The following is a 26,602-nucleotide window of genomic DNA, read 5'->3' as shown; positions in this document are numbered from 1 at the left end:
CTCTCTCTCTCTCTCTCTCTTCCTGCCCTTTTTCTCTTCCTTTCTTCCCTCTCCCGTTTTCCTCCTTCCCCCTCCCTCCCTCTTTTCCCTCCATCCTCCCTCCCTCATGAAGTACAGTAGTGCTGTCATGTAAAGATAAATGGTATTAGCTAACAGTGCAAACTTAATATTATGGAATTTAAGCACATGTTATAACTAGATAAGAGCTCAACCAATGCAAGTCAAGCCTAAATATATCTGTAAGCAAGGAGAATACAGTATATAAAAATATGTGCTGTCTTAATAACATTGTTTTGAAGTAGCTGATACATATAGGGTGAGGAAATGGCAAGGGCAAGTGATAGTTGGAGAAAGAATTAGATTCTGTGAATATATAGTAAAGAGGAAAGAGAAGCAAGTAAATAATAGAGAGGAAAAGGCATGCAAGTACTGTATAAGGATTAGAGAGGTAGAAAATATGAAGGAATAAGGAGGCAAGTAAACTTTGTGAAAATTGAATGCTGTTATTTTTTAAGAATGGGAGGAAGCACAGCAAAGAAATTGATTAAAAAGTCAACAGGAAGAGTAAAAATCAGCATGAGAGTACAGTATGTTAACTAGTGAAAAAGTAATTAGTAGTAGGTGGAGAGTATCATATTTTGACATTTGTTTTAGGTGCACAGTAATTTAAGAAGGCTGTTCAAATGTGAGCATGAATGGTTTGGTTTGTGTGAGAAGGGTGAAAGACAGAACAAAAAAACTACTGTACTTCCATGGAATTAGTAAGTGAATCAGAGCAGAAGCTAAAATGTGAATAAGGTATATACAGAATGATTAAGTATAGTGTGAGAGAGGATGATGAGTAGATATTACAAGTTAGAGTACGAGGAAGGACAATGAGTGTGTATAATAGATGTAATCTGGTAGGAACAAGGTGGTAGCAGTTTGTGAAGGGAAAATGAACGTTTGACATTTTGTATAGGACATCTTTCAAGAAATACTATTTACTTACTCATAAAAAGCCACGTGAAGCATTAGCAATACTGATGTCGATAACTTGCTGGAATGTGGTGGTGATTGGTATGTGATACTGTTTACTGTAGGAGAGGGAATTGGGCACGCTGTGGATCTTTTAAAACTCTAGCCATCAGTGTTGTGGAGACGCAACAATACTCCTGGTTGATAACAGTTGTTGCTGTAAAGCCTTATCACTAACCACCAGACGAGCAAGTGGTTTGGCTAACACAAAGGAACCTTCATTAAAAACAAAAATAGCGAACCTTTTAACTGCATTTCGTAACATTAGTCATGTTTAGCTTCATTAAATTGACATTGTTCTTTTTTGAAAGGGTTTAATGACATATAGTACTGTATTAAAATAATAATAATAATAATAATAATACAGTGGAACCCCGAGTGATGAGCGGCTCCATCTACAAGCATTTCGAGTAACGAGCTAGCCACTCCCTGAAAATTTGTCTCGATTGACGAGCTTCCACTCCATTAACGAGAAAACCATGTAATGCTTCCTAGTGTTCCCGCTGGTTCTCAGAAATTCTTGGACGCCTTTGACATGCAAATAAATGATTTTTTTTTTTTTTTTTTAAAGATGGTGATGATGCTGGGATGTAAAGGGGTGACAATTGCAAAGCATTGATTTTTTTTAGAATTAAACAAAATAAAAAAAAATTGAAAAAAGAACAAATGTCAAAAATGTTCGTTCAGTGTATGTCAGGTAGACTGCTCTTATTTTATATAAAAAAAAATAAAAATGAAAAATAAAAAAAATTGAACAAATTTAAAAAAAGAAAACATGTCAAAGGTTTGTTCAGTGTATGTCAGGTAGGGTGCTCCATTATTTAAAAAATCAAATATACGTATTGATGTTTTTCGGTGGTGGAACGGATTAATTTTATTTCCATTATTTTAAATGGGGAAATTCGTTTCGAAAGACGAGCGTTTCATATGACGAGCTCGGTGCCGGAACGGATTAAATTCTTTAATCAAGGTACCACTGTAATAATAATTATTACTATTATTATTATTTATTAATATTATATTAATAATAAACCCTTTTCTGGGGGATATTAGGTCACTAAACATACAATACTTTGGACATGTTAAAGTAATTCCATAGTTGGTAAAGTAATTTTTATTATATAAAATATAATAAAAATAGTCGTCGTCCCTTCACCTTCTAGTGTGTGGTTTGGTCAACATACTTTAGCCATGTTATTGTGACTCATCGCCTGCATATAAAGCCACTAGTTATGCACAGCATTTGGGGCACACTTATTAATGCCACTGAAACTCTTCTATCGATGTTTTGTCACAATTATTACTAGAGGATGCTGTTTTAAACAATCTGTCCTTTTGCATAACATCATATTTTGATGTAAAAATCCCCAGTATTGAAGCAAGATGTACTAAAAATCATTTTGACTTCAAAATTGATGGGATTTCTCCTTTCTATTCGTGGATCCTTGAGTAGGTTAGGATAGGGCAATTTAGTACAGTACATCATTTTTGTGACATTGTGAATGCTTTGAAGAAACCCCTTTGGCAACACATTGAATAATGTGATGCCTCTGCTCTTCAATGATGTTTTATTCACAGCTTACTCTGTGGCTAGGGTCTCAAATCTTGTCTTCTCTGAGCTGATGCCTCTCTTTCCCATGGAAATCGGAACTGGGGTAATAATGAAGGCAGTGCTGTGTTTTGGGGGAGCAATTTGCTGTCTCATTGGTTAAATAAAAGCACTATGCATTTGGAAGGGGTTGTCTGGTTGGTAATAACCTTGGATTTTGCAGTTCCTTTTTTTCTTAATACTGTATATGTTCAGTACAGTATTTCCTTTTATTTTGTCCTGCGATTGCTTATGAAGAAAGTAACCAAGCTGGCATACAACTTTCTTTATGAAATTAGTTTTAGCTTCGTGCTCTTTAACACAAGGATCTAGAGACACAAGGATCTAGAGACACAAGGTCAGTCTCTAGACTGATGGTTAGATGAAATTGTGTATATGCCATCTTGTTTTAAATACAGGCCTTGTGGCGTAGTAGTAAGATGCTCGCCTGGCATTTTGCGAATGCTTTGTCCTGGGTTCGTATCCTGGCCCAGAAGGATTTACCAGGTGTAAATCCTTTAACTGTAGCCTCTGTTTAACCCAACAGTAAAATGGGTACCTGGTTGTTAAACAATTTGGCGGATCGTATTCGGGGGAACATAGGATTAAGGACTTGCCCAAAACGCTATGCGTGCTAGTGGCTGTACAAGAATGTAAGAACTCCTGTATATATGTAAATAAATAAATAGAGAATGTGGTATTGTTAGACAGGTGGGTAACTATTTTAAGGTAATTATTTTAATAAATTTATAATTTAATAGAATGTATGGAATGGAAAAATCTTTGGAAGCTTGTAATGCTCCCCTAAAATGATGGGGACGTTTGGTTATATTAGATGGTTTGATAGACTAAGATAAATCCCGGTTGAAGATGCATGCTGGAGTGAGTATCTAAAGAGTGCATTAGAGTATGGAGTGCAAACATTTGAATTAAGAAGTACATAGAGGTGTTACAGTATCCTGTGCAAAGCCTCCATAAGAAAGTATATTCAGTGATCTTGAATTTGTAAGGGAATAATGAGTGATCATTGTTATGACATCTGTAACTCCTATACTGTATTTTGTTAGCACTGTTCTTATGTAATGTTAAAATGACAACTTTATAGATTAGTCGAAAGTTTGAATGACAGATAATAGCTAATTATTGTTTTCAGCAAAGATGGAAGATTGATATGTGTCTGATAAGCTGACAGTGGAGACAGAAACTTGTAGTATGCTGAAAGTGAAGACAGTGAGTATAGTGTACAAGTTTGGAGAGGTTTACTATAGTGAAGTGAATAACAAAAGGAAATAAAAAATGATGACATGAATGATGTTGGAAAAGTAGAGTGAAGTTGAATCCTTCGTGATCATAGGTTTTCAAAATAGAAATTTAATGTAAGCATTCCCCATCAAGCAGGTATATGTAATATTTTGGAAATGTAAAGAAGTACATTTCAAACAAGTTGGCACAGTTGTTGTCTTATTGAAACACATTAAGACCCAGCCTTTTCCACACCTCTAAGCCAAGAACTTACTCCTGCAACGTTTGAAATATCTCTCTTCATTAATTCTGCATGTTGTTGATATGGTAATCAGAGTTATGAGATCAATATGACCAGCTGTTTGTGTTTTGAAAAGTTATGATGTATAAAAGGCTGGTACTGTATTACAGTTATTAATTTATTTATTTTTTTTTTTTTTGGTGTGATAAGTCGTAGGACGAAAATAAGGATGCAGTATATGAGAAAAGAGGAAAACAAGCATATTAGCTTCACTAGGATAATGTGTGGGGCAGATTGCTAGTGGTACTGTGGTGTGTGTACTCGCCTAGTTGTGCTTGCGGGGGTTGAGCTCTGGCTCTTTGAACCAGAGTTCAATGCTTTTTTTTTTTTTTTTTCTCCACATAGACACCCAGGAAGCAGCCCATAGTAGCTGTCTAACTCCCAGGTTCTTATTTACTGCTAGGTGAACAGGGGCATCAAGGTGAAAGAAACTCTGCCCATTTGGGTCGGAGGATCGATCCCGGACCCTAGGGCTACGAATCCCGAGCGCTGTCCACTCAGCCGTCAGGTCTCCTGTGTGTGTACTTGCCTAGTTGTACTTACCTAGTTGTGCTTGCGGGGGTTGAGCTCTGTCTCTTTAGTCCCGCCTCTCAACTATCAATTAACTAATGTACAGGTTCTTGAGCCTACTGAGTTCTATCATATCTACACTTGAAGCTGTGTATGAAGTCTTTCTCTCTGACTCTTGAAGTATTTCGTCTCCCAAATGATACCTTGTACCTGGTCTCCTGCTCCTTACACCTATCTTCATTACATTACATTTGCTTGGGTTAAACTCTTAACAACCATTTGTTCGACCATTCCTGCAGCTTGTCCAGGTCTTCTTGAAGCCTCAAGCTGTCCTCTTCTGTCTTAATCCTTTTTATAATTTTGGCGTCGTCAGCAAACATTGAGAGGAATGAGTCTATACCCTCTGGGAGATCATTTATGTATATCAGAAACAGGATAGGTCCGAGTACAGAGCCCTGTGAAACTCCACTGGTGACTTCATGCCAATCTTGAGGTCTCGCCCCTCACTGTAACTCTCTGCTTCCTATTGTTTAGGTACTCCCTTATCCACTGGAGTGCCCTAACAGTTACTCCTGCCTGTTTCTCCAGCTTATGCATTAGCCTTTTATGGGGTACTGTGTCAAAGGCCTTCCGACAGTCCTAAATAATGCAGTCCATCCGCCAGTCCTAAATAATGCAGTCCATCTGCCCATCCTTCTTTCTTACTTAATCTTTTCTCCTGATTGTAGAATTCTATTAAGCCTGTAAGGCAAGATTTACCCTCCCTGAACCTATGTTGATGGGTTGTCACGAAGTCCCTTCTCTCCAGATGTGTTACTAGGTTTTTTCTCACGCTCTTCTCCATCACCTTACATGGTATACAAGTTAAGTACAATGGCCTGTAGTTCAGTGCCGGAGATAGCCGAGGCTATTTGAACCACCTCCCCGACGGCACTTTGATGGTAATCTTGGGCTTGGTTTTTTTATTACATTAGCTTCTTCCATATTTCTGGTAGGTCTCCCGTCTCCAGTGACCTACTATACACTATGGAGAGTGGCAATCAAAGTGCTCCTGCACACTCTTTCAACACCCATGGTGAGAGTCCATCCGGGCCAACAGCCTTTCTCGTGTCCAGATCCAACAGATGCCTCTTGACCTCATCTCTTGTAATTTTGAACCCTTCCAAGGCCGCCTGGTTTACTGCCACCTCACCTAGCGCAGTGACCTCTCCTTGTTCTTTTGTGAAGACCTTCTGGAACCTCTTGTTGAGTTCTTCAAGCACCTCTTTGTCATTCTCTGTGTACCTGTCCTCACCCGTTCTAAGTTTCATCACCTGTTCCTTCACTGTTGTTTTCCTCCTGATGTGACTGTGGAGTAGCTTTGGTTCGGTCTTGGCTTTATTAGCTATATCATTTTCATACTTTTTCTTAGCTTCTCTTCTCACACTAACATACTTGTTCCTGGTTCTCTGGTAACACACTCTGCTTTCTGGTGTTCTGTTATTTCGGAAGTTCCTCCGCGCCCTTTTGTTCAGTTCCTTTGCTTTCATACATGCCCTATTAAACCACGGATTCTTCTTTTGCTTCTCGTTTTTTTCCTGTCGGGCTGGGATAAACGTGTTTACTGCCTCCTGACACTTTTGGGTGGCATAGTCCATCATGTCTTGTACAGACTTAGTTCTGAGTTCTGTGTCCCATGGTATATCCCTTAGGAATTTTCTCATCTCCTCATAATTTCCCTTTCGGTACGCTAGCCCTTTGTTTCCCAGTTCTTTTTTTGGGGGAGATAATTCCCAGCTCTACCAGGTACTCAAAGATCAATACACTGTGATCGCTCATTCCCAAGGGAACTTCCAACTTAACTTCCCTTATATCTTATTTCCCTTAGGGTAAATATCAGATCAAGCATAGCTGGTTCATCCTCTCTTCTCATTCTTGTTGGTCCCTTGATGATGGAATATGTCATAAATATTGATGATATAATATGTGTGTGTGTGTGTGTAGGGTTAAAAGGAGGGCAAAAGCTTAGTAGAATTCCATTTAATTCATGTGCATGATTGCCATTTAGAGGTGGAAACCTAGACACAGTAATAAAGAGTGAAGTTAGAAAATCTGTGTCAAATGGTTATTGAATAAGGCCCAGGAGAATTGTATTTACTCTACCCCTACAGTAGCCTACACTCTCACAATCTCTTATGCACCCCCACAGACTCATACACTCTGCCACAAGCTGCTCTGCACTTCCATACACCACCACCTCACCCACATTTTACAATACACATCACATCAGTTAAACTGTATCAAACTTTGACTGTAGCATGAATGTTGACATAAAAAGATAACGGTGTTGATTAGTACATATATATTAATTACATATACAGTAATTTTATTACATTCAAGAGAATTATGTTACAAATAAAGAGAATAATGAATGTTAGAGACAAGGAGGAAAGTGCACTAAACATTATTTTATTGATAGCTTTATAGTTACATTTGGTGAAGGAGAAAAAGAGGACATCTGATCCATGGATGTACACATTACACATACACCACCTTAAACAAGTCAAGAGGAATGTTCTTACTATCCTTACAACTCTTCAGAGTTTGCATAGAAATAGGACGTGATCTTAGTCAGCCGTGCAGAGTATCAGTAAGTTTGCTCAGAATCTTTAAGAGGATCTTGTAGCACTGTACAGTTGGTTTCATTCTTGACTCTCAGTTGGGGATACCAGGTTCAATCTCCTGACAGGACAGAGACGGTTGTGCACATATTCTTTCACCTGGTACCACTGTTCACCTAGCAGTAAATAGGAACGCAGGAGTTAGGCAACTGTTGTGAGTCAAGACCTTGGGAAGGTCAGTAGTTGGCTTAATGGGGACCTCAATAAGCTTCAGGGGCTTCCTGTTCTCACCTTCGGGAAACCAAATTCAACCTTCAATTGTGAGTTCCACTTCAAGTTAATCAATTTCTGCTGAATGTTGGAAGTGACAGTGTGACAGTGGCTGAACGTTGGAAGTGACAGTGGCTGAACGTTGGAAGTGACAGTGGCTGAACGTTGGAAGTGACAGTGGCTGAACGTTGGAAGTGACAGGGGCTGAACATTGGAAGTGACAGTGGTGATTGTTGGAAGTGACAGTAGCTGAATGTTGAAAGTAACAGTAGCTGAATGTCAAAAGTGACAGTAGCTGTCATTAATGTCAAAATATGAAATTTCTTTATCTAGAGTTTAAAATCTAAATAATGAACTGTAATTTAACTATTTGTTTACGTTCGGACACTAAAGCTGGCAATACCAAAGCATTCTTATGTACGTCATACAATAGGTTGTATATCTGCGATGCAAAGTGAAATCACATTTTTAAATGCTAGAACTACACACAGCTTTGTGTCAAGTTCAAGGGAAGATTTTATACCGATATCTGTACGCACGGTTTTACGTCGACTGTAGACATAACAAGCTGTCCTTATTTTAAACGAATAAGACATTACTTAACAGTTTCGTATGTGATAGCTGAATATTGGTGGGGGGGGGGAGATAGTTTTGTGTTGGTGTAATGATGTAGAACACAATACAAACTATATAAAGATAGAATTTAATCTCTACCCTGCAAACACGCAACGTAACTGTCCCTATTTTCAGCTTGATACAACTTGTAGTAAAGTTGTTACATCTTGTTATAACATTTTTATGACATAACATTGTTACAACTTGCTGTCTATATTGGTTGTTACAACTTGTTAGGTGTTAAAACGTATTTGAACGTTGTAGCAATTCGTAGTTTCGTTGTGTGTTTAGCAGGTATGCTGTTGAGTTTCAGAAATATGGAACACTGAAAAGAGTCCTTTAGGTTTTCATTATTTTCTTGTATTTGGATGTCATGTATTATAAAGTAATCATTTTGATGTTTGTGATTATTATTACTGTATTATTATTATTATTATTTTTTCTCTATAAAATTGCTCTTCCTGTAAGAATGTTTTTCCTAGCAATACTTCTGTTAATACATTTCTTTTGTTTAAACAATTTCATATGTTGCTATGCAATACTGTCTAGGTGATTTCTAAAGTGTATTTTATCAAAGGTAACTTTGCTCTTATTAATTCATTATACAGTACAGTCATTTGTATAATACATACAATATAAGTACAAGTCAAGAAGTCATATGTAATTGCTAGAACTGCATTACTAGGTTCACTACACTAGAACCATTTTGCATAACAGCCTGACTAATTTTATACATGTTGGTTACGTCTACCAAATTAACATAATATTGATTACTAAATTAATTAGGCTTGGTTATATCTATTTTAACAAATGTTATTGATTAGGCATGTTCTGGTTAAGCCAGATTACAAAATGAGTTTTGATCTAATTTAAAAAAACTTGTCTTTATTAGCTTATATTAACTAGATAGCTTATCTAGTAATCCCTAAGTTTAAATCTTTAAAAAACCTGAATTGAAAAAAGATTTGGTTAGTTAGGAGCTCAACTTACTAGGCAAGGCATACACAACATACATATGTCCATACAGTACTTACATAAATACGGTGACCCGTTTACAATGATATTTATTCAGTCATTTTTTATATGTTCGGTAGCAGATTTCATTTAGTGACCCAAAATATAAAATTGCATGTGCTGTTAATATATTCCGGCACCCCATGATTTGCATGGGGGCCAATTCCTGTAAAATTCGAGATTCACTCAAAAGACCTCCATGGGATGCGTGGGATGTGCCATAATAATTAACAGCTATTGTCTGGAACAGGAAGCTTGTACTTGGGGCTTGTAGTGAGGTCCTCCCTACTTTGAAATACTGACTTTTCCAAGGATGCAACCCACAACAGCAGCCTAACTACTGGGTACCTATTAGCTGTTAGGTGAACACGGGCATCAGGGGAAAGGAAATACCTAACCATTTATGTCCTGTCTGGAGATCAAACCCGGGATCCCTGATTGGGAGTTGAGAAAGTAAGAAATGTGGGATGTGTAGAAGTCGGAACATTGTGTGGTAGACTTATGAATTAGGCCTCACGAATCTCTGGTAATCTTGTGTAACATGTAAACTCACTTCATCATTTTGAAAATTGATACAAAAGTGCTTATCTTCATATCACTGAATCTTGGTTCTCCAATACCAGGAAAATTGAAGGCTACCTGTGGTACACACACACACACACTCACTCTTTCACTCTCTCACTCATTCTCACACTCACTCATTCACTGTACACCAGGTATAGTATATATAATATATAATTTTATTTAATGCTTATTCAGTTACTTATTTCTGCAACTTTTGGAAATACGTACTATATTCATATGCAAGCTGATTGATTAACCATAAAAACAATTAGAGATTAATTTTTTTCCTAATTAGCAGGTATGTACGTCGAGTAAGTTCAAGTAGTGTGGAGTTGGAGAGTGAAGGAGAGGAGGAAGAACCCCTCTCGAGCCCTCACCGAGCCTCCAGTCCCTCCACCACAACACCCTCAAGGAATGAGACCCTCTCTCTCTCACATCCAGAGACTCACAACCCCTGGCTCCAGCAGTGCCACCAGACAACGCTTCACAAGCTGAAGCAGAAGTCTGATCCATCAAATGTTGTTGGTGAGTTAGACTCAACAAACCACACATTTGGTAATATGTGGTTTGTTGAGAAGTTTTGTGATGGTATTTTGTTAAGACTTTAAGATGATTTATAATAAAGTAGGAGTAATGAAAAAATTTCAGTTCATTTCAAAAATATTTTCAGTTATAAAATCTGGTCATCTGCATTTGGTGTTTTCAATCTTCTTTTTAATTCATTTTCATTTTCAGATGTTTTAGTGAGTAAGTAATGCTTCGATATGAAAAATATTATTTCCTATAAGGAGAGGGCAAGCTATAAGTATTGTAAGATGAACATGACTAAGTTAACAGGGCACCGCTGTTCATTCTTCAGGTAGGATTGCCACCATTACGCTGCAAAACTCCTATCAGCTTTTTTTCTGAAGTGGGCTGTACATGGCATATGTTGTGCATTAACTTGTAATTTATGCAGATAATTAAGTCACAATTGCGTGGCTGAAACAAATAATCCAACCCACACGTGTGGAATAAAAGTGTCAGCGTTTTAATTTGGCCTGGACACTTGATCACGACTTGAGAAGGATTCAGGACGGATTGAAACATTGTCACTTTTATTTAACTTCATATATGTAGGTTGAGTTATTTGTAATTCAAGTTTTTTATGAATAATTTCCAGTATTTTCCGCCATAAATCAAGGATGCCAAAACATTTCAAAATATTATGGGAGTTGTTTGTTATTCCTTATTTGTTTCTTCACACATTGGCTTTGTCGTCTCTCATTTGACCTCGGACTTGTTTCCACGGTCAAAATGTTTGTAAAATATTAAGCTAAATTGTTATGTTTAAAATATATTTTTTTCTGAATTTATAAGTTTCATTATTTAGTCTTAGTTCATCACTGGAAACAAACTGCATTAAATTGAATGCTTTATTTTGTAGGAGTATTTGATAAATTTAGTGTTTATGTAATACAGTACAGTACTTTGAGTTCAGGGATTTTCATTTAAAAAAAGTTAAAAAGAAAAAAAGGCATTTTTGTTTTGCATAATAACTAGAGACCAACTTTTCTTTCAGTTGCCTAAGCACTTGGGCAGGACAGTAGAGTGACAGTCTTGCTTTGTACAGGTTGTCGTTCAATTCCCGTCCGTCCAAGTGGTTGGGGACTATTCCTCCTCCCCCTTCCCATGTCCCATCCCAAATCCTTATCCTGATCCCTTTAAAGTGCTACAGTCATAATGGCTTGGCACCTTCTCCTTGTAGTTCCCTTCCGCTTTCTTTGTTTTGCAGTTAGCAAACTATTGTAAAAGTTAGAACCATTTACAGGTTCTAATGAGGTTGTACATGTATAATGATGATGTACATGAGGCTTGTTTTTACCTAAGTGTGACACAACAAACCCACAACAGTATAACTGTTGTAGATTTATTGATTATTTACAAGCATGTTACAATATTCCATGTACATTCCAGGTGCTCAGGTACGGTAAAAATGAGGACCTTAAACATAATACAGGGTACGAAATACAATCAAATGTGCCCATAGTAGGAAAACAGCATGTAAAGGATTTGGGAATATGATGTCAGACGACCTAACGTTTAGGGAGCATAACCAAGCAAATATTGCGTCTGCCAGAAAAATGATCGGATGGATTACGAGAATTTTCAAATTCAGGGATCTCATCACAATGGTTGTACTCTTCAAGTCACTTGTGTTGTCCTATCTTGAGTACTGCTCAGTACTCACTTCCCCCTTCAGAGCAGGAGAGATTCTTGAAATAGCGGGAATACAGAGAACATATACGGCATACATAGATGCAATAAAGCACCTAAATTATTGGGATCGTCTCAAAGCCCTCCAAATGTACTCACTAGAAAGAAGACGAGAGAGATGCTAAATAATATTCACGTGGAAGATACTGGAGGGCCAAGTACCAAATCTACACAGTAAAATAATGTACTGGAGTGAACAATATGGAAGAAAATGCAGAATAGAACCAGTAAAGAGCAGGGGTGCCATAGGCACAATCAGAGAACACTGTATAAACATCAGAGGTCCACGATTGTTCAACTCCCTCCCAGCAAGCATAAGAAATATTGCTGGAACAACCGTGGACATCTTCAAGAGGAAACTAGATTGTTTCCTCCTAGGAGTGCCGGACCAACCGGGCTGTGGTGGGTATGTGGGCCTGCGGGCTGCTCCAAGCAACAGCCTAGTGGACCAGACTCTCACAAGGCAAGCCTGGCCTCGGGCCGGGCTTGGGGAGTAGAACTCCCAGAACCCCATCAATGAGGTATCAACCAGGTATCAATATATCGACTCTCAAGGTCTGATGTGACTTAATAGTGTGAAGCTATCTCCGAGTGACTAGCAACAGGGAGCCACTTAGGCCCTCCCCCTCTTTTCCCAGAAAGAGGTTTCATTTTATTCAATGGTGGATTTTTTATGGTAAAATTTAAAACTAATGTAAACTTTCCTTTGCAGAATGTATAATGTTGGAAAACCTGACCTTCAAATTCCGGTATCCTTGTGTATTAGACCTGAAGATGGGAACCAGACAATACGGGGATGATGCCCCGGAAAGTAAACGCAAGAGTCAAACTGCCAAGGCTGCCAACACAACAACAATAACATTAGGAGTCAGATTAGCAGGCATGCAGGTATTAAATACATGATCATTTACCCGAATGTTTCCATTCCAGTACAAACCAGCATTTAATTGCAGAGAAATAAAAAATACACGGGATGTAAATAAGGAATTGGTCGGATTAATAAATAATCTGGAGATTTAGCACGATATGTTTTAATATTCGTGATAAAGTATTATTATTACCAGTCATGAAGCATATATATAAATAAATGTAATACTGAGCTATTCAAATTAATGTACCATTGAAAAATTGGGTATAATAGCAATTAATTTTTTTAATGGGCAAAAGAAAATTTCTAAATGAATAGGAGAAAAAGTCTTCATTTCATAAATCGTGTAAACAACTAATATACAGTAATGAAAAGGTATAATTACTTAATTACAGAATGCACAAATTGCTTGAAACATTGAAGTAGATATGTATATTTTGTTTTATATTTTTATTTCTTAATATGATAACTTTTAAGCAAGTTCTGTCATTGAATATCCCTATTTAGTAGATTTTATTCATATCGTGGACTAACTCAAATGAAAGTCGGTCTTCCAAAAATATGGATGCAAAGTAAGTACAGTATTGTACTGTATTCCTTTCTGGTACTAAGATCACAATGGTTAGTTACAATGGAAAATAGTAATGTCTGATGGTGTACTGGACTGGAATTCGATGCCAAAATTACAAAAATCACAAAAATATCTAAAAATTAGTTTTTTCCTCAAGTGATTTTGGTATAAAAATGTGCAGTTTTATGGTTTGCACAGATACAGCTTTTAAATATAATAGTGCATGGTATAAAATAGCAGAAATTGGAGTGATGGGCACAGGGAAGTTGTGCTGCTGAAGGGGTCCAGTAGACATTTTTCCATTAAAACAAGCGGACACTAATTTTAACTTGCTGTTTGTTCCACATTAATATTTTTCACTTTAATTGCGCGTCTTAATTCTGTCAGTCATATTTATACTACTTATTGGTTTATATGTACCCTAGTCATAATAATTTAACTGAATATTATACAGTACTATATATAAATGTATAGCATTTATTATTATTCTGTGTCTGATGCTTTGTTCTAGCTCAAAACTCCCCATCATTTTAACTTAATTAAAAGAAAGTATTGAAAAGCTTTTGGACTTTAATGTGTGGGGGGTACTGTTAGAATCTTTAATATAATAAAGATAATTTACATTGTTCCAATAAATACTTTATAGCTGCTGCTCAGAGTTTACCAGTCAGCTCTGAATATTTCAAGATTATATATATATATATATATATATATATATATATATATATGTGTACTGTATATGATATAGTACTGTATTTAATTAAATAAGTGCTAATAATGACTTTACTTGCAGGTTTACAACAAGGACAAGAAGTGCTATCATTGCAGGAATAAATATTATGGTCAGAAACTTTCTGAAGAAGGTTTTAAAGAGACTTTATGGCAGTTTCTTCATAATGGTCACAGACTTCGACTTGATATAGCCGAATCAATAATTAGCAAGTTAGAAGAATTAAGAGCCATTATATCTAAACTAGACTCAGTTCGATTCTTTACCTCATCTTTATTAATTATTTATGATGGTTATGACCCATACAATGTGAAACTGCATCAACGGGAGCGAGAGTGCGAGAGAGAAAGAGAAAGCAAAGATATGGACACCAATCGAGTCAAGAAGTGGCCAGAGTCTCGAGCAGACGATGGAAACTCGCCCAGAGATAATTGGCCATCAAAAGAATCTTGCCCACCAAGTCTAGGGGCTAAACATCCTGCATATATGCGTGATTCGCCAACTACAGGTGGAGGGAAGGCCCCCAGAGAGCAGATAAGTAGGAATGAAGGTGAGCCTCCATATAAAGCAAAAGGCAGACACAGAAATAGGAACTACAAACCTCATATCGACATACGTCTCATAGATTTTGCCCATGCGACTCACAAAGGTATGGGTGACTCCAAAGTTTACAATGGTCCTGATGATGGTATAATGCTTGGTCTTGATAGTCTTACCAAAATATTTGCCGATATTAGAGAAAGTTTTGACCATTGACACTTGACATTTTTCACAAGACCTATTTATTCTAGGTCTTTAAATGTGTTTTTGTCTATGTTAGACATCACATATTCAGATACATCACATCACGAATATTTCAGTATGTTGTGTATGTGCAAATGTAGTCGTACATTTATTATTTCATGTCAAAAAGATGGTTGTACATAGGTTATAGCAAACTCTATATTCCTTGATAAAGAATGTAGATATAGCAACCTTTGACATAGACATCTTTGACCCATTGTAAGTTTTATGATTAAAATCTCATATTATGTAAATTCATGGTTGTACATCAACTCAGTGCAGTGCCAAAGCACCATCAATCCTAATTTGTGTTTCATGAGGGGGGAGCAATAAACAGTCAGACTGAGGAGGTTTGGAATAATCCTTATTTAGTTACAGTAGTGCACGTTAGGTCCCCCATCCACTGTAGTCATATTATTATTTCTGGGATTGATTAATGTTAAATTAATATTCCTGTGGCCTGGATTAGAAATGCAGTAACAAAAATTCTTTTAAGAATTTTGTATTGTGTGTAACTTCTCCTCTCCCCTTCATCTTTATTTTCTTAATTATGATTTTTTTTGTACTTTTGCCATGTTTGCCTCATTTTATATGAGTTTTGCACACACATGATTTGAGAATTAATTACCTATTTCTGGTACGTTGCTTGCATATCTTGTAAGATGATTCAGCAATCAGGATTACGAGTAACCGAACATGGTGAACTTTATAATATTAGTGTCATAATGAGACTGATAAACTGGTGCTTGGAATGGTAAATAGAAATATACAAAAGTCCAAAAGCTAGGAAAGGGGGGGAGGGGGCGCAGGGGTTGCAGAAATATTATACAGTACTGTACCTTGGCCAAGGGAGCTGGCTAATTTGAGGACCAGTAATATTAAGTACTATAAACAGATCAACAAGTAGCAGTTAAAGCTGTAGAGTTGGGAGAGCGGGGATGAACCCTGAGACTCCTTAACACGGCTATGTTTACAGTATAAACACGCACGCACTCGTGTGCGCACACATGCATGCACGCGTGCACACACACACACACAAAACAAACAACTCACTCATTCTCACACACTAACTCACTCTCTTATATGTAATACTGTACACTTATGGTAATTATACACAATTACATATTCATGAAAACACTAGTCTTGCATATTTATATGTTATATTTTGTTGATAACACCACACTGCAATCCTATATTTTCAAAGTTGTCAGGTACTGGTATTATTATACTGTAATTAAATTTGCAATATTTATCAATGGCCATGGATACTAGTCTCCCAGAAGGTTGATACATTATTCACTGTAGGATGACAAAATTTTTATTTTGACTAAATGTATGCTCAAGTCATCATTCACACAAGTTGCCATTGTATAAATAATAATAGTACTTCCTATTGTATAACTCTTACTCTCATTTTTAGAGAACAAATTTAGGCTTCATTGCATATTTCTTTTCACTGGCCATTTGTTTCATATTACAATAATTTCCCAAATCTTCTCAGGGATTGGAGGGTCCTTGAAATTATCAAAAATGTCCTTTAATTCCAACCTCACAACATATTAAAATTACAAAGTATGTATAATGTGATATATTTTATAAGTACAGAGTTGTATATTTGAAGCCTACTCAGGTACTCTAATAATTCTGCCTTGCACATTTAGTGCAAGTACGGTTTTGTTAGATTTGGGTTCAATATAAACAACACTGTACATTGTGTACAATATTATACATTTAAATATGTCATAAGGGTAGGTTGTTAACTCCAAGTTATTACTTGGTAGAATAGAGGATGGAGCAAGTTTTATCACCACATGATGTGCGGTGTGAAAGAACTTGGTGTATGTTACAAGCAATAGAATGTCACCCTGAGGTCAACAATAGTGTTATGTTTGCATGCACATAATTCTTTCTTTTTTATAAACACAAATCAAGATAATATATATTGACAGTGACCCAACCCCCCACACATAAAAAGAAAGGAAAGGGATGTTTTGCTCCATCCTGGACCCTTGATAAAAGCCCTGGACGTGATACTGGACAACAGTGGACCGAAACTTTTGGTTCCTTTGTTTTTAAGTTTGTGGGTTGGGTTACTAATTTTCAGCAAAGTTATTGTGACTTACTCTCTGTAATATATTGATGCTAGTAAGACATTTGGTTTGGCTAGCAACACTTTCTAATGAAAAAATGTTACCTTAAGTCCTAGTCAACTGGACTGTTGTCACCATATAAGTATCTTGCAGCCTCAATTATCTTAGCTAAGAGAAGCATTCACATATATTTTCTAATGTATGTTTACAAAACCTTAAGATTAGATTTTACTGTTAAGCCCTTACGATATGCTGCTTATCATTTATAATAGAAGCACTATCATCTCACTGCTATAGAGATCACATCTTGGAGTGTGAGATTCTATGCCTCCAGCCTCAAGATTAGACATCTGTGTTAATTTATAATCTAATCACCTTTTATGTAAAGAAAATAATTTATCATATTATTGAAGTTGTTTTAATAATATAAACAATTTTTATTTTAATTGTCATCACTACAGTTCTTGATAATTAATATTTTTAGTTATTTAAAAAGAAATATGATAGAAGGAGGAAATGAATGAATGAATTAGCTAAATATACTTAATGATCTTAATTTAGTATACAATATACTGCTGCATTATTGTATTCAAATTTGAATGATATTAAAGATGGCAATAGGATGAAACATAATTCCTCGATTCAAAAAACAAAAATAGCTTTGCTTCCATATAGGGTGCAATTATTGGTATCTGATACCAATAAATTCTACTGCCATGGAATATTTATTGTTGATGTAGAAAACAGAGCAAACATTATTATGTTTTTTGTGGGCTAGGGTCCCAGCAAGGGACCGCTACTTGCAGCGAGTCTGCAGTCATTACAGCATACAGTACTAAGTGTGTATCTGAAGTTATTGTAGGAAAGGATTTTGGCTGGTTGGTGTTCCATACCTCGCCTTCAATCAGCAGCCATATATGATGAATTTGATTGTAAACGAAGAGACAATACCAGTGAGTAAAATATCCAAGAGTATAGTAATGTTAATTCAACATTGAATTGATGGCAATTCAGTGTTGATAATGTTGAATTATCATTATACTTTGACATTGTTCCCATTGGGTAAATAGTTTATTAATGCAGGAAACTAAAAAACACAAACAAATTATGAGTAATATATAATGGAGTTGGTGGCAGGATAAGGAATCTACTCCCTCATTGTCACAGTCAAATAATAAATAGGGGACTTACTAATGAGGGGACTTAGAAAATATATATTGTTTATTAGAAATGAGCAGGTGGTTGATAGTTGCTGACTTTGAGAGCTTGTGCTCGGGTAAACACAACCTTCTTTGTGACAAACAGCACTCGCTGTGGCAGGGTTGAGGACTGGACCAACATACCTTTGATTCATTCCACAGAAATTCGTACAAGTGAGGTTGCACTGTACAGTATTTTTATTTCAAATCACAAAGTTAATTTTTGATATATTGAATATTTTTGCATTTATCTCTGATGCAAATTACTATTTGAACCTCTAACGGAGGTAATTACCCAGAAAGCCTTTAGGTAATCCAGGTATTATTTGAATGACGACAAAATATTTTCCTCTGGTCATTATGAACCTTCAGGGGAAAGTAGTTACTCATAATCAGTACTTCGTAGTATGTGCTCTGCATTATAGGATGATGATATGGCCATTGTAACTGTTAAATGTTAATTAAATACCAGAATGTTGCAACCAAGCATTGCACTAAATTACTTGAAATGTGTGTGAACCAGTTTTTTTTTTTTTGAGGGGGGGGGGGAAGGAGGTATCCCATGATGTACAAACTCGATCAGAACCTGTCATGAATGGCGTAACACAGTGGATGATATCAACGACGAGAAAGTCATCATTTAAATGGCCTCCTAAAAGAGTTGGATGCAATGTTTAGAGGAGTCATAGAAGCTCTAATTAGAGATTATATGGACAGTGAAGTTCAGATACCAAAATATTTATATGGATATGATTGAGTAAATGAATCAAACATAGGAGTAGGTCTATACTGTGTACTGAAAGGGATCTTATGTTCATAGAAAACTTATAATTCCACAAATGTGCTTAAAATACACAGTGTAGAGAACAAAGATCTTATTACTTTAGTATACTGTACAAGCATTTAGATACAACAGTTGAATTCACAGCACAGTTGAATAAAATAGAAAATAGTCTAGAAAATCTAGATATTCTGTGCTGGATGTTATCTTTCTTGGAGATTAATATGTACCCAGTTAAATTTGGATGATCATAGTCAAAAACATTGCATCAGGGAACTAAACCAGAAATAACTAACACAATTCTGAGATACTGTTAAAATTTGTGAGGAATTTGTGCTCGAGCAGCAAATAATGGAGTCAGCTAGGGATGAAAATACCCTAGATTTGATCTTCATGAACATTTATGAAATAAGGAATGTAAGAAATTTCAGACATTGCATGCTCAGATCACAAATTCAATGAAGTTTGAACAAAGGATAATATATGTAAATGCCCAAAACAAAATACTGTAGTTGTGAAGGGATATTGAATAAAATAGGCAGAGATTTCCACTTGGATTTTTTCCACTAACTCACTCTCTAGTTAGGAAATCTACAAAATTATTTCACCATCTTCATCTAAATTGAAGAGATCGTCTTCTGTCGAGAGCCAAATTTTGTCCCAGACATTCCTTAACCCTGGAGAAAGGTGGGTAGCTCTTGGGTGTATTATGGATGCCGCTCCAGACTACACTAAGCTTTAAAGCTTTTCAACATGATTTTTATTTTTACAATACGTATCGTGTGAATGATGATGATAACTGTCTATATATGACTCAAACTCATATAAGCTTCTTTATAAAGAATTGCAATTTCTTGGTGTAAGACCGTACTGCAATGGATAATTTGTTAAAACAAAAAAACTAAACATTTGTCAGTATGGTATGTAATTTGGTATTATAATTTTTTGGAAACACTATTAATAAAAATTAGTTATTGAAAGTTTAGAATTAGGGGTGATGCATTTGCTTTACAATCTATAATATTTGATGTGTAATAACTATTGTAAAATAAAAACATACACTTTAACAAACACTACATATGCACAAAATGCAGCAAATTTTGCTTCTAAGCTCTTGATTTGGGTTTCGCAAGTACCGCAGCATGAGTGATGTCTTGGTGAACTTGGTGAACTATATTCAAACTCCTTTTGTTGCAAAGACCTCTGTTGTTGCAGTCCTTTATGACCTGGAAAAGGCATCCGACACCACCTAGAGATACTGTATCATATTCTGTCCCAATGCCGTTCTTTTGGGCTACATGGTAATCTCCCTCTCTTCCTGCAAAGCTTCCTCTCTAGTCGTTCCTTTAGAGTGAGGAAGCTCTCTCTCTCTCTGCCTCTTTTCGGCAATACAAAGGTGTACCCCAAGGTAGTGTTTGAGCACTATTCTTTTTCTGGTTGCCCTCAATGGTTTTTCCTCTCTTCCCTCTGGCATCTCCTTAGCTCTCTGTGTCGACGATCTTATCCTCTGCTGTTATGATGATTCGCCTTTCTTTCAACGGCGGCTTCAACTTGCAATTGATGCTGTGTCTTCTTGGGCCACCAATTATGACTTCAAGTTCTCTATAAATAAAACTTGAGCAATAACTTTTACTCGGAAGCAGGTCGTTCTTCGTCCCCCTCTGTCACTTAATCAAAAAAGGTCATCCTCTTTTGTACAAAGATTCTACTAAGCTTTTGGGGCTAATCTTTGACACTCGTTTGTCTTGGTCACCTCATATCTCTTACCTCCGAGTTGAATGCTGAAGTATGAATGTGTGAAGTATGGGAAGAACTGCAAAGTTTTGCTGAAAAAACTCGCCCAGATAAAGTTGTAGCAGGCCATTGCATTGACCTTTTAAATGACAATGTGATGTCATTAAAAAGGTCCTAAAAAAAAATTTAGTTAAAACCTTCCCTACATTCCCAAAATGTAGAGAAAAAGAAGTGTTTTAAGACAGATTTTTAGTAAGACAGGCAAGCAGTGAGCCACAACCAGGTCCCAGTAGTATGCCTGCAAAACATAGGACAGTGTGTGTACCCCAGAGAAGTCATCACTGCCTGTTATAATGAAAGGGGACGCCCCTTCCAAACACCAACACGTCTCCTCCTCCCCCCTCCTCACCGTCTTCTATACGCCAGCAAGAGTCATTAATAAAGGTAAGCTATAACTTGTGCATACTATAGTACAAAATATTTGTGTGTACTCATATTATGTCTGAAATGTATTTTGAAGTAAATATTTTTGGGAGTGTGGAATGAATTAATTCAATTTACATTATTTCTTACGGGAAAATTTGTTTCGGGTTGCGAATTTTCGGCTTACAACCCATCTCTGGGAAGGATTAAATTTGAAAACCAAGGTATCACTGTGTAATTACTGTACTTAGTAATTACTTAAGTGTAGTTACAGGATGAGAGCTACGCTCATGGTGTCCCGTCTTCCCAGCACTCTTTGTCATGTAACGCTATGAAATTACTGATGGTTTTGGCCTCCACTACTCGCCTAACTTGTTCCAACTGTCTACCACTCTGTTTGTGAAAGTGATTTTTCTTATATTTCTTTGGCATCTTTGTTTAGTTAGTGTAAATCTATGGCGTTGAGTTCTTGGAGTTCCAGGTCTCGGGAAATCTTCTGTATCAATTTTATAAATTCCTGTTTCTATTTTGTATATAGTGATCATATTGCCTCTTTATTCTGTCTACTAGTTTTGGCATATTTAATGCCTCTAACCTCTCCTCGTAGCTCTTGTCCTTCAGTTCTGGGATCCACTTAGTAGCATGTCTTTGCACCTTTTCCAGTTTGTTGATGTGCTTCTTAAGATATGGGCACCACACAACCACTGCATATTTTAGCTGTGATCTCACAAAAGTCGTTAACAATTTCTTTAGTATTAAGCCATCCATTTATTTAAAAGCAATTCTCAAACTTGAAAGTGTAGCATAGGCCCCTCACACAATGTTCTTTGGGATCCTCTGGTGATAGTTTTCTATCTGGAACCACCCCTAGATCTCTTTCTTTATCAGAATTCTTTAAAGATTTCTCACATAATTTATAGGTTGTGTGGGGTCTATATTCTCCTGTTCCACATTCCATAACCTGGCATTTATTTACATTAAATTCCATTTGCCCAAGTGATGCTCCATATACTTATTTTGTCCAGGTCTTCTTGAAGGGCATGACAACCATTTAATTTACTTATCTCCCCTATTATCTTAGCATCATCAGCAAACATGTTCATGTAATTCTGTATTCCATCTGGTAGATCGTTTATGTAGACAATGAACATTACCAGTGCAAGAACTGAACCCTGCGGTACTCCACTTGTGACATTTCTCCAGTCTGATACATTTTCTCTGATTACTGCCCTCATTTTTCTATCAAAATTTTTCATCCATGTTGGAAGCTTACCTGTCACCCCATCCCTACATATTTCAGTTTCCAGAACAACCTCTTATGTGGAACTCTGTCGAAAGCCTTTTTTAGGTCCAGATAGATGCAGTCAACCCAACAATCTCTTTCCTGTAAAAATCTCTGTGGCTCGATCATAGAAACTGAGTAAATTCGTTACACAGGATCTTCCAGATCGAAAACCATACTGACGGTCTGATATTATATCGTTTGTCTCCAGACAAACACGTGTGTGTGTGTGTGTGTGTGTGTGTGTCCGCCAGAAATTGAACCTAGCCATTCAGACTATAACACCCAAGCGCTGTCCACTCAGCCGCGAGGCCCCAAGGTGTGTACTTGCCTATTTGTGCTTGCAGAGGTTGAGCTCTGGCTCTTTGGTGTGTGTGTGTGTAGTTGTGTAAGTGTAGTTACAGGATGAGAGCTACACTCGTGGTGTCCCGTCTTCCCAGTACTCTTTGTCGTGTAATGCTTTGAAACTACTGACAATTTTGGCCTCCTCCACAACCTCACTTAACTTGTTCCAACTGTCTACTACTCAGTTTGCAAAAGAAAACTTTCTAATTTTTTTTGCACCTTTGTTTTCTTAGCTTGAATCTGTGTCCTCATGTTTGTGATGTTGCTGGTTTCAGAAATTCCTTTGTCAATAATTTGGTCAGTTCCTGTTAGAATTTTGTATGTGGTGATCATATCACCTCTTTTTTCTTCTAGTTTTGGCATGTTTAATTTCTGTAGTCTCTCCTCGTAACTCTTGTTTTACAGTCCCGGAAGCCATTTTTTAGCATGCCACTGCACCTTTTCCAGTTTCTTTTTGTGCTTCTTTAGATTTGGGCACCATACAACTACCGCATATTCCAACTTTGGTCTCACAAAAGTCATGAACAGTTTCTTTAGTATTTCACTATTCATATAATTGAAAGAAAGTGTGGAGTTGGAAAGCAACGCATACACTCCTCTCGCAATGTTCTTTGTGTGTTCTTCTGGCAACAGCTTAGTGTCCAAAACCACCCGTAGGTCTCGTTCTTTATTAGAGTACTGTAATTCTTTTCCACACACTGTAAGTTGTGTGGTCTATTTTCTCCGATTCCACATTCCATAACACGGCATTTATTCACATTGAATTCCATTTGTCCATTTACGCTCCAAACACTTATTTTATCTATATCGATTTGATAGTGTGTACTCACCAAGTTGTGCTTGCGGGGGTTGAGCTCTGGCTCTTTGGTGGGTGGGTGTGTGTGTGTGTGTGCCAGCATTCGTGATAGACTCTGCATCAGCCAAGTACCTCTTCCCCCATTGATTAACATTTATTTAATTCATGTACCATGACAGATTTCAGCAGCCCTCAGTAAAAGAACTTTTCATTAATGATGATTTTAGCTTGGAATACCTTGGCTTTCTCAATGAGCATTAAGCCTAAGACTATTACAGTACAAGTACTTGTTTTTACCTGTCAGCTCCAGTCTACATCCTCCCCACACATACACACACACATTGTTTTAAGTTCATTTTTCATTGTTTGTTCCTCTTAATATTATTAGCTTCAGCATAAAACTCAAACAGTTAAGTTTTAATGTAGTAAATATCGAAAAGACAGTAGTTGTCTTCTTAATATTTTATTCGGTGCATGTTTTAAGAATTTGGAACTCTTATTATCAACTTTTCTTACATTATCTATATTTTGCTCAAATACTCAATACCACACATTTCCTCTTAGGTTTTTTTTTTACTTGTTGAAGCACCTGACAACACTGATGCTCTATTATTAGCTGCCATACTGAATGGATGGTCTGAAATGCTTGCAGTAAATCCAAAAATGAGAGAAGATGATATGGTTGATTATGTGTGAAGAGGTGCAGACGAGTGGCCTGAGGTGAGTACTGTAGTGCCTCTGATGAAACACTTGGACAATAGACTCGTGTGCAATGTGCAGCCATAAACTGATCCATCTCAGTTATTTAACCAGTACATTATCCAAGTTTTTGCTGGAATAGTTTCTCAATTCATTTGATATGGGATACATAGATAACTAATACAATTCAGTTGTGATAAAGAGATGATGTGTGAAGCAGTATTGTTTGCTGAAGTAACCAAAGATGTTTGTGGGATTTTGAGAATGAGATGTACAAGATGCCAAAATAACAAGTGAAAATATATAAACTTGAATAAATTTAATTACAGTATTAGAATGGTGAAAGCACTCTCAAGAGTTTTTGAGCTGTAGATGATCCTACAAGGAGAAACAGTTTACGTAAAGAAATTAATTAATTGAAATAAAATCTCTCTATTTCCTGTTATTACCTTAAAGAACATTTTATTACTTTATTCCATTGGCCTCCAATATTATATTTGGCCAGATCTTTGTCCTGTTGCATATACAGTAGTTGTATCCATGTATATTTGGATGTATTCATATGCTTACATAAGTCACGTTATATGGGAACAATATAAGTAGGTCTGATAGTGCCATCCTGCATGCCTTTGCTTTAAGCTGAATGCAATTTGCCATTTTGAAGCATATATTAATGAATGCGGACTGTAACAAAACTTGAGGCAGTAATCCAGTTTTTATAATTGAAGGTGTAGTTAACGTTGAAATCTCGTGTAAACTGTACAATGTGCAGTGAGTAAGTCACAATAACTAGGGATGAAACAGATAACCCAACCCACACATATTAATGGAAATGAAATTGACATTCCAGTCTGTCCTGGATCCTTATGTGACAATGTTTCAGTTCATCGTAGACCCTCTTGTGATGATGTTTCGGTCCATCGTAGACCCTTATGTGATGTTGTTTCGGTCCATTCTCTACCCTTATGTGACAACATTTTGGTTTATCCTGGAACCTTGTAATGACCTTTTGGTCCATCCTGGACCTTTATGTGATGATGTTTCAGTCCATCCTGGACCTTTATGTGACAACGTTTCGGTCCATCCTGAACCCTTACCAAGTCACAACAAGTTATCTGAATATTGTATTTAATAACAACCTCAAAATGTAGCGTAAACAAATTGGTGAAGTAGTTCAAGAATGGCACACTAAAGCGATTGAGCATGGATTGACAGCAACCAACCACATCTTGCATGAAGAAATTCAAGATAGCAATATCAGCAAGACATATCATTTTGACCCTCTCTGGGATATGAATGGCATTATCAAAGCCAATTTCCTTTCCCTGGGGTCTTTAATGTTCACAGAGACATACACATGTGTGTATTTGCATTTTTTACATTTAACACTGAAGTGGTTTAGTCAAAATGGAATTTTACATCACTATATAATTTTTTTTGCAGGCCAAAAGTTGTTTTCTATCTCAGGATTCAAGTCTAGGACATACTACAAAATAACTGCACTATAAGCACCTACTTTATTAGACAAGGTTAAGGAATAATAAGTGTATTTAGGTAAAGTTTGGTGGGATGTGGGGTAATAATAATTATGATAATGAGGTTAGGTTTCCAAAGTTCTTGTTTGACTCAAAAGATGTAATGTCTTGTTTATTAAACTGAACATATTTATGGATATACTGTATATACAATGAGAAATTGTGAATGACCTATGTAGTGTTTGAAGGTGTTAAGCAATTATAAAATGTAAAAACCTAAGATGACTGCAAAGAACTACAGGAAGACCTTATTAAACTACAATAGAAGGTAGATGAATTGCTGTAAAAATTACAACCCCTACAAGCATTAAGTAATGAAGATGGGAAAGGAAGATAGACCAGAAGAATTACACCATGAGGAAAGGTTTCCAGGAATGAGAAAGAGAGAACGACTTGGGTGTCAAAATAATTCTAGTAAAGTACTAACACCAGACACACACGTGAACAGGTATATATTGACAACATATTTATTTATTTATTTATTTATATACATACAAGAGGGTACATCATGAGTTTATGAGGATACATAGCATGGTGTTAACATTCTTGTAAAGCCACTAGTACGTGCAGCGTTTCGGGCAGGTCGTTAATCTAACATATAATTTTAAGTAGGTGAATTCTAGCAAAATTTATAAAGTGATAACAGGTACATTGCAAGAAAAAAATGAGATGAGAGAGATTAGTAGGTAAATTAAAGCACATCGGTAGCTCTGATTGATTGCATTGACAGCTTGATTGGTAATTTAACAAAGATTAATAGGCACAATTCAGCATAATGATAGCACATAT

General features: G+C 36.5%; 1 protein-coding gene across 10 annotated transcripts in view; it reads left to right on the top strand.

Annotated features, from left to right (window-relative positions):
• Ip6k (Inositol hexakisphosphate kinase) overlaps positions 1–19,550 on the top strand; it is a 33,491-nt gene extending 13,941 nt beyond the window's left edge. For 8 of the 10 annotated variants that reach the window (XM_069319334.1, XM_069319335.1, XM_045769863.2 and 5 more), the window contains 3 exons: positions 10,017–10,246; positions 12,690–12,865; positions 14,210–19,550. In XM_069319334.1, coding sequence (XP_069175435.1) covers positions 10,017–10,246; positions 12,690–12,865; positions 14,210–14,902 — 1,099 coding nt within the window. In that variant the 3' untranslated portion in view covers positions 14,903–19,550. The remainder of the gene's footprint in view (positions 1–10,016; positions 10,247–12,689; positions 12,866–14,209) is intronic. The other 2 variants (XM_045769866.2, XM_069319336.1) reach the window with 1 other exon arrangement.
• Positions 19,551–26,602: the final 7,052 nt, after the last annotated feature.

This window comes from Procambarus clarkii, chromosome 92 (assembly GCF_040958095.1).
Source record: "Procambarus clarkii isolate CNS0578487 chromosome 92, FALCON_Pclarkii_2.0, whole genome shotgun sequence".
NCBI classification, from domain to species: Eukaryota; Metazoa; Arthropoda; class Malacostraca; order Decapoda; family Cambaridae; genus Procambarus; species Procambarus clarkii.
Note: the sequence above shows the minus strand (reverse complement) of the source record. Positions and strands in the feature narration are given on the sequence as shown.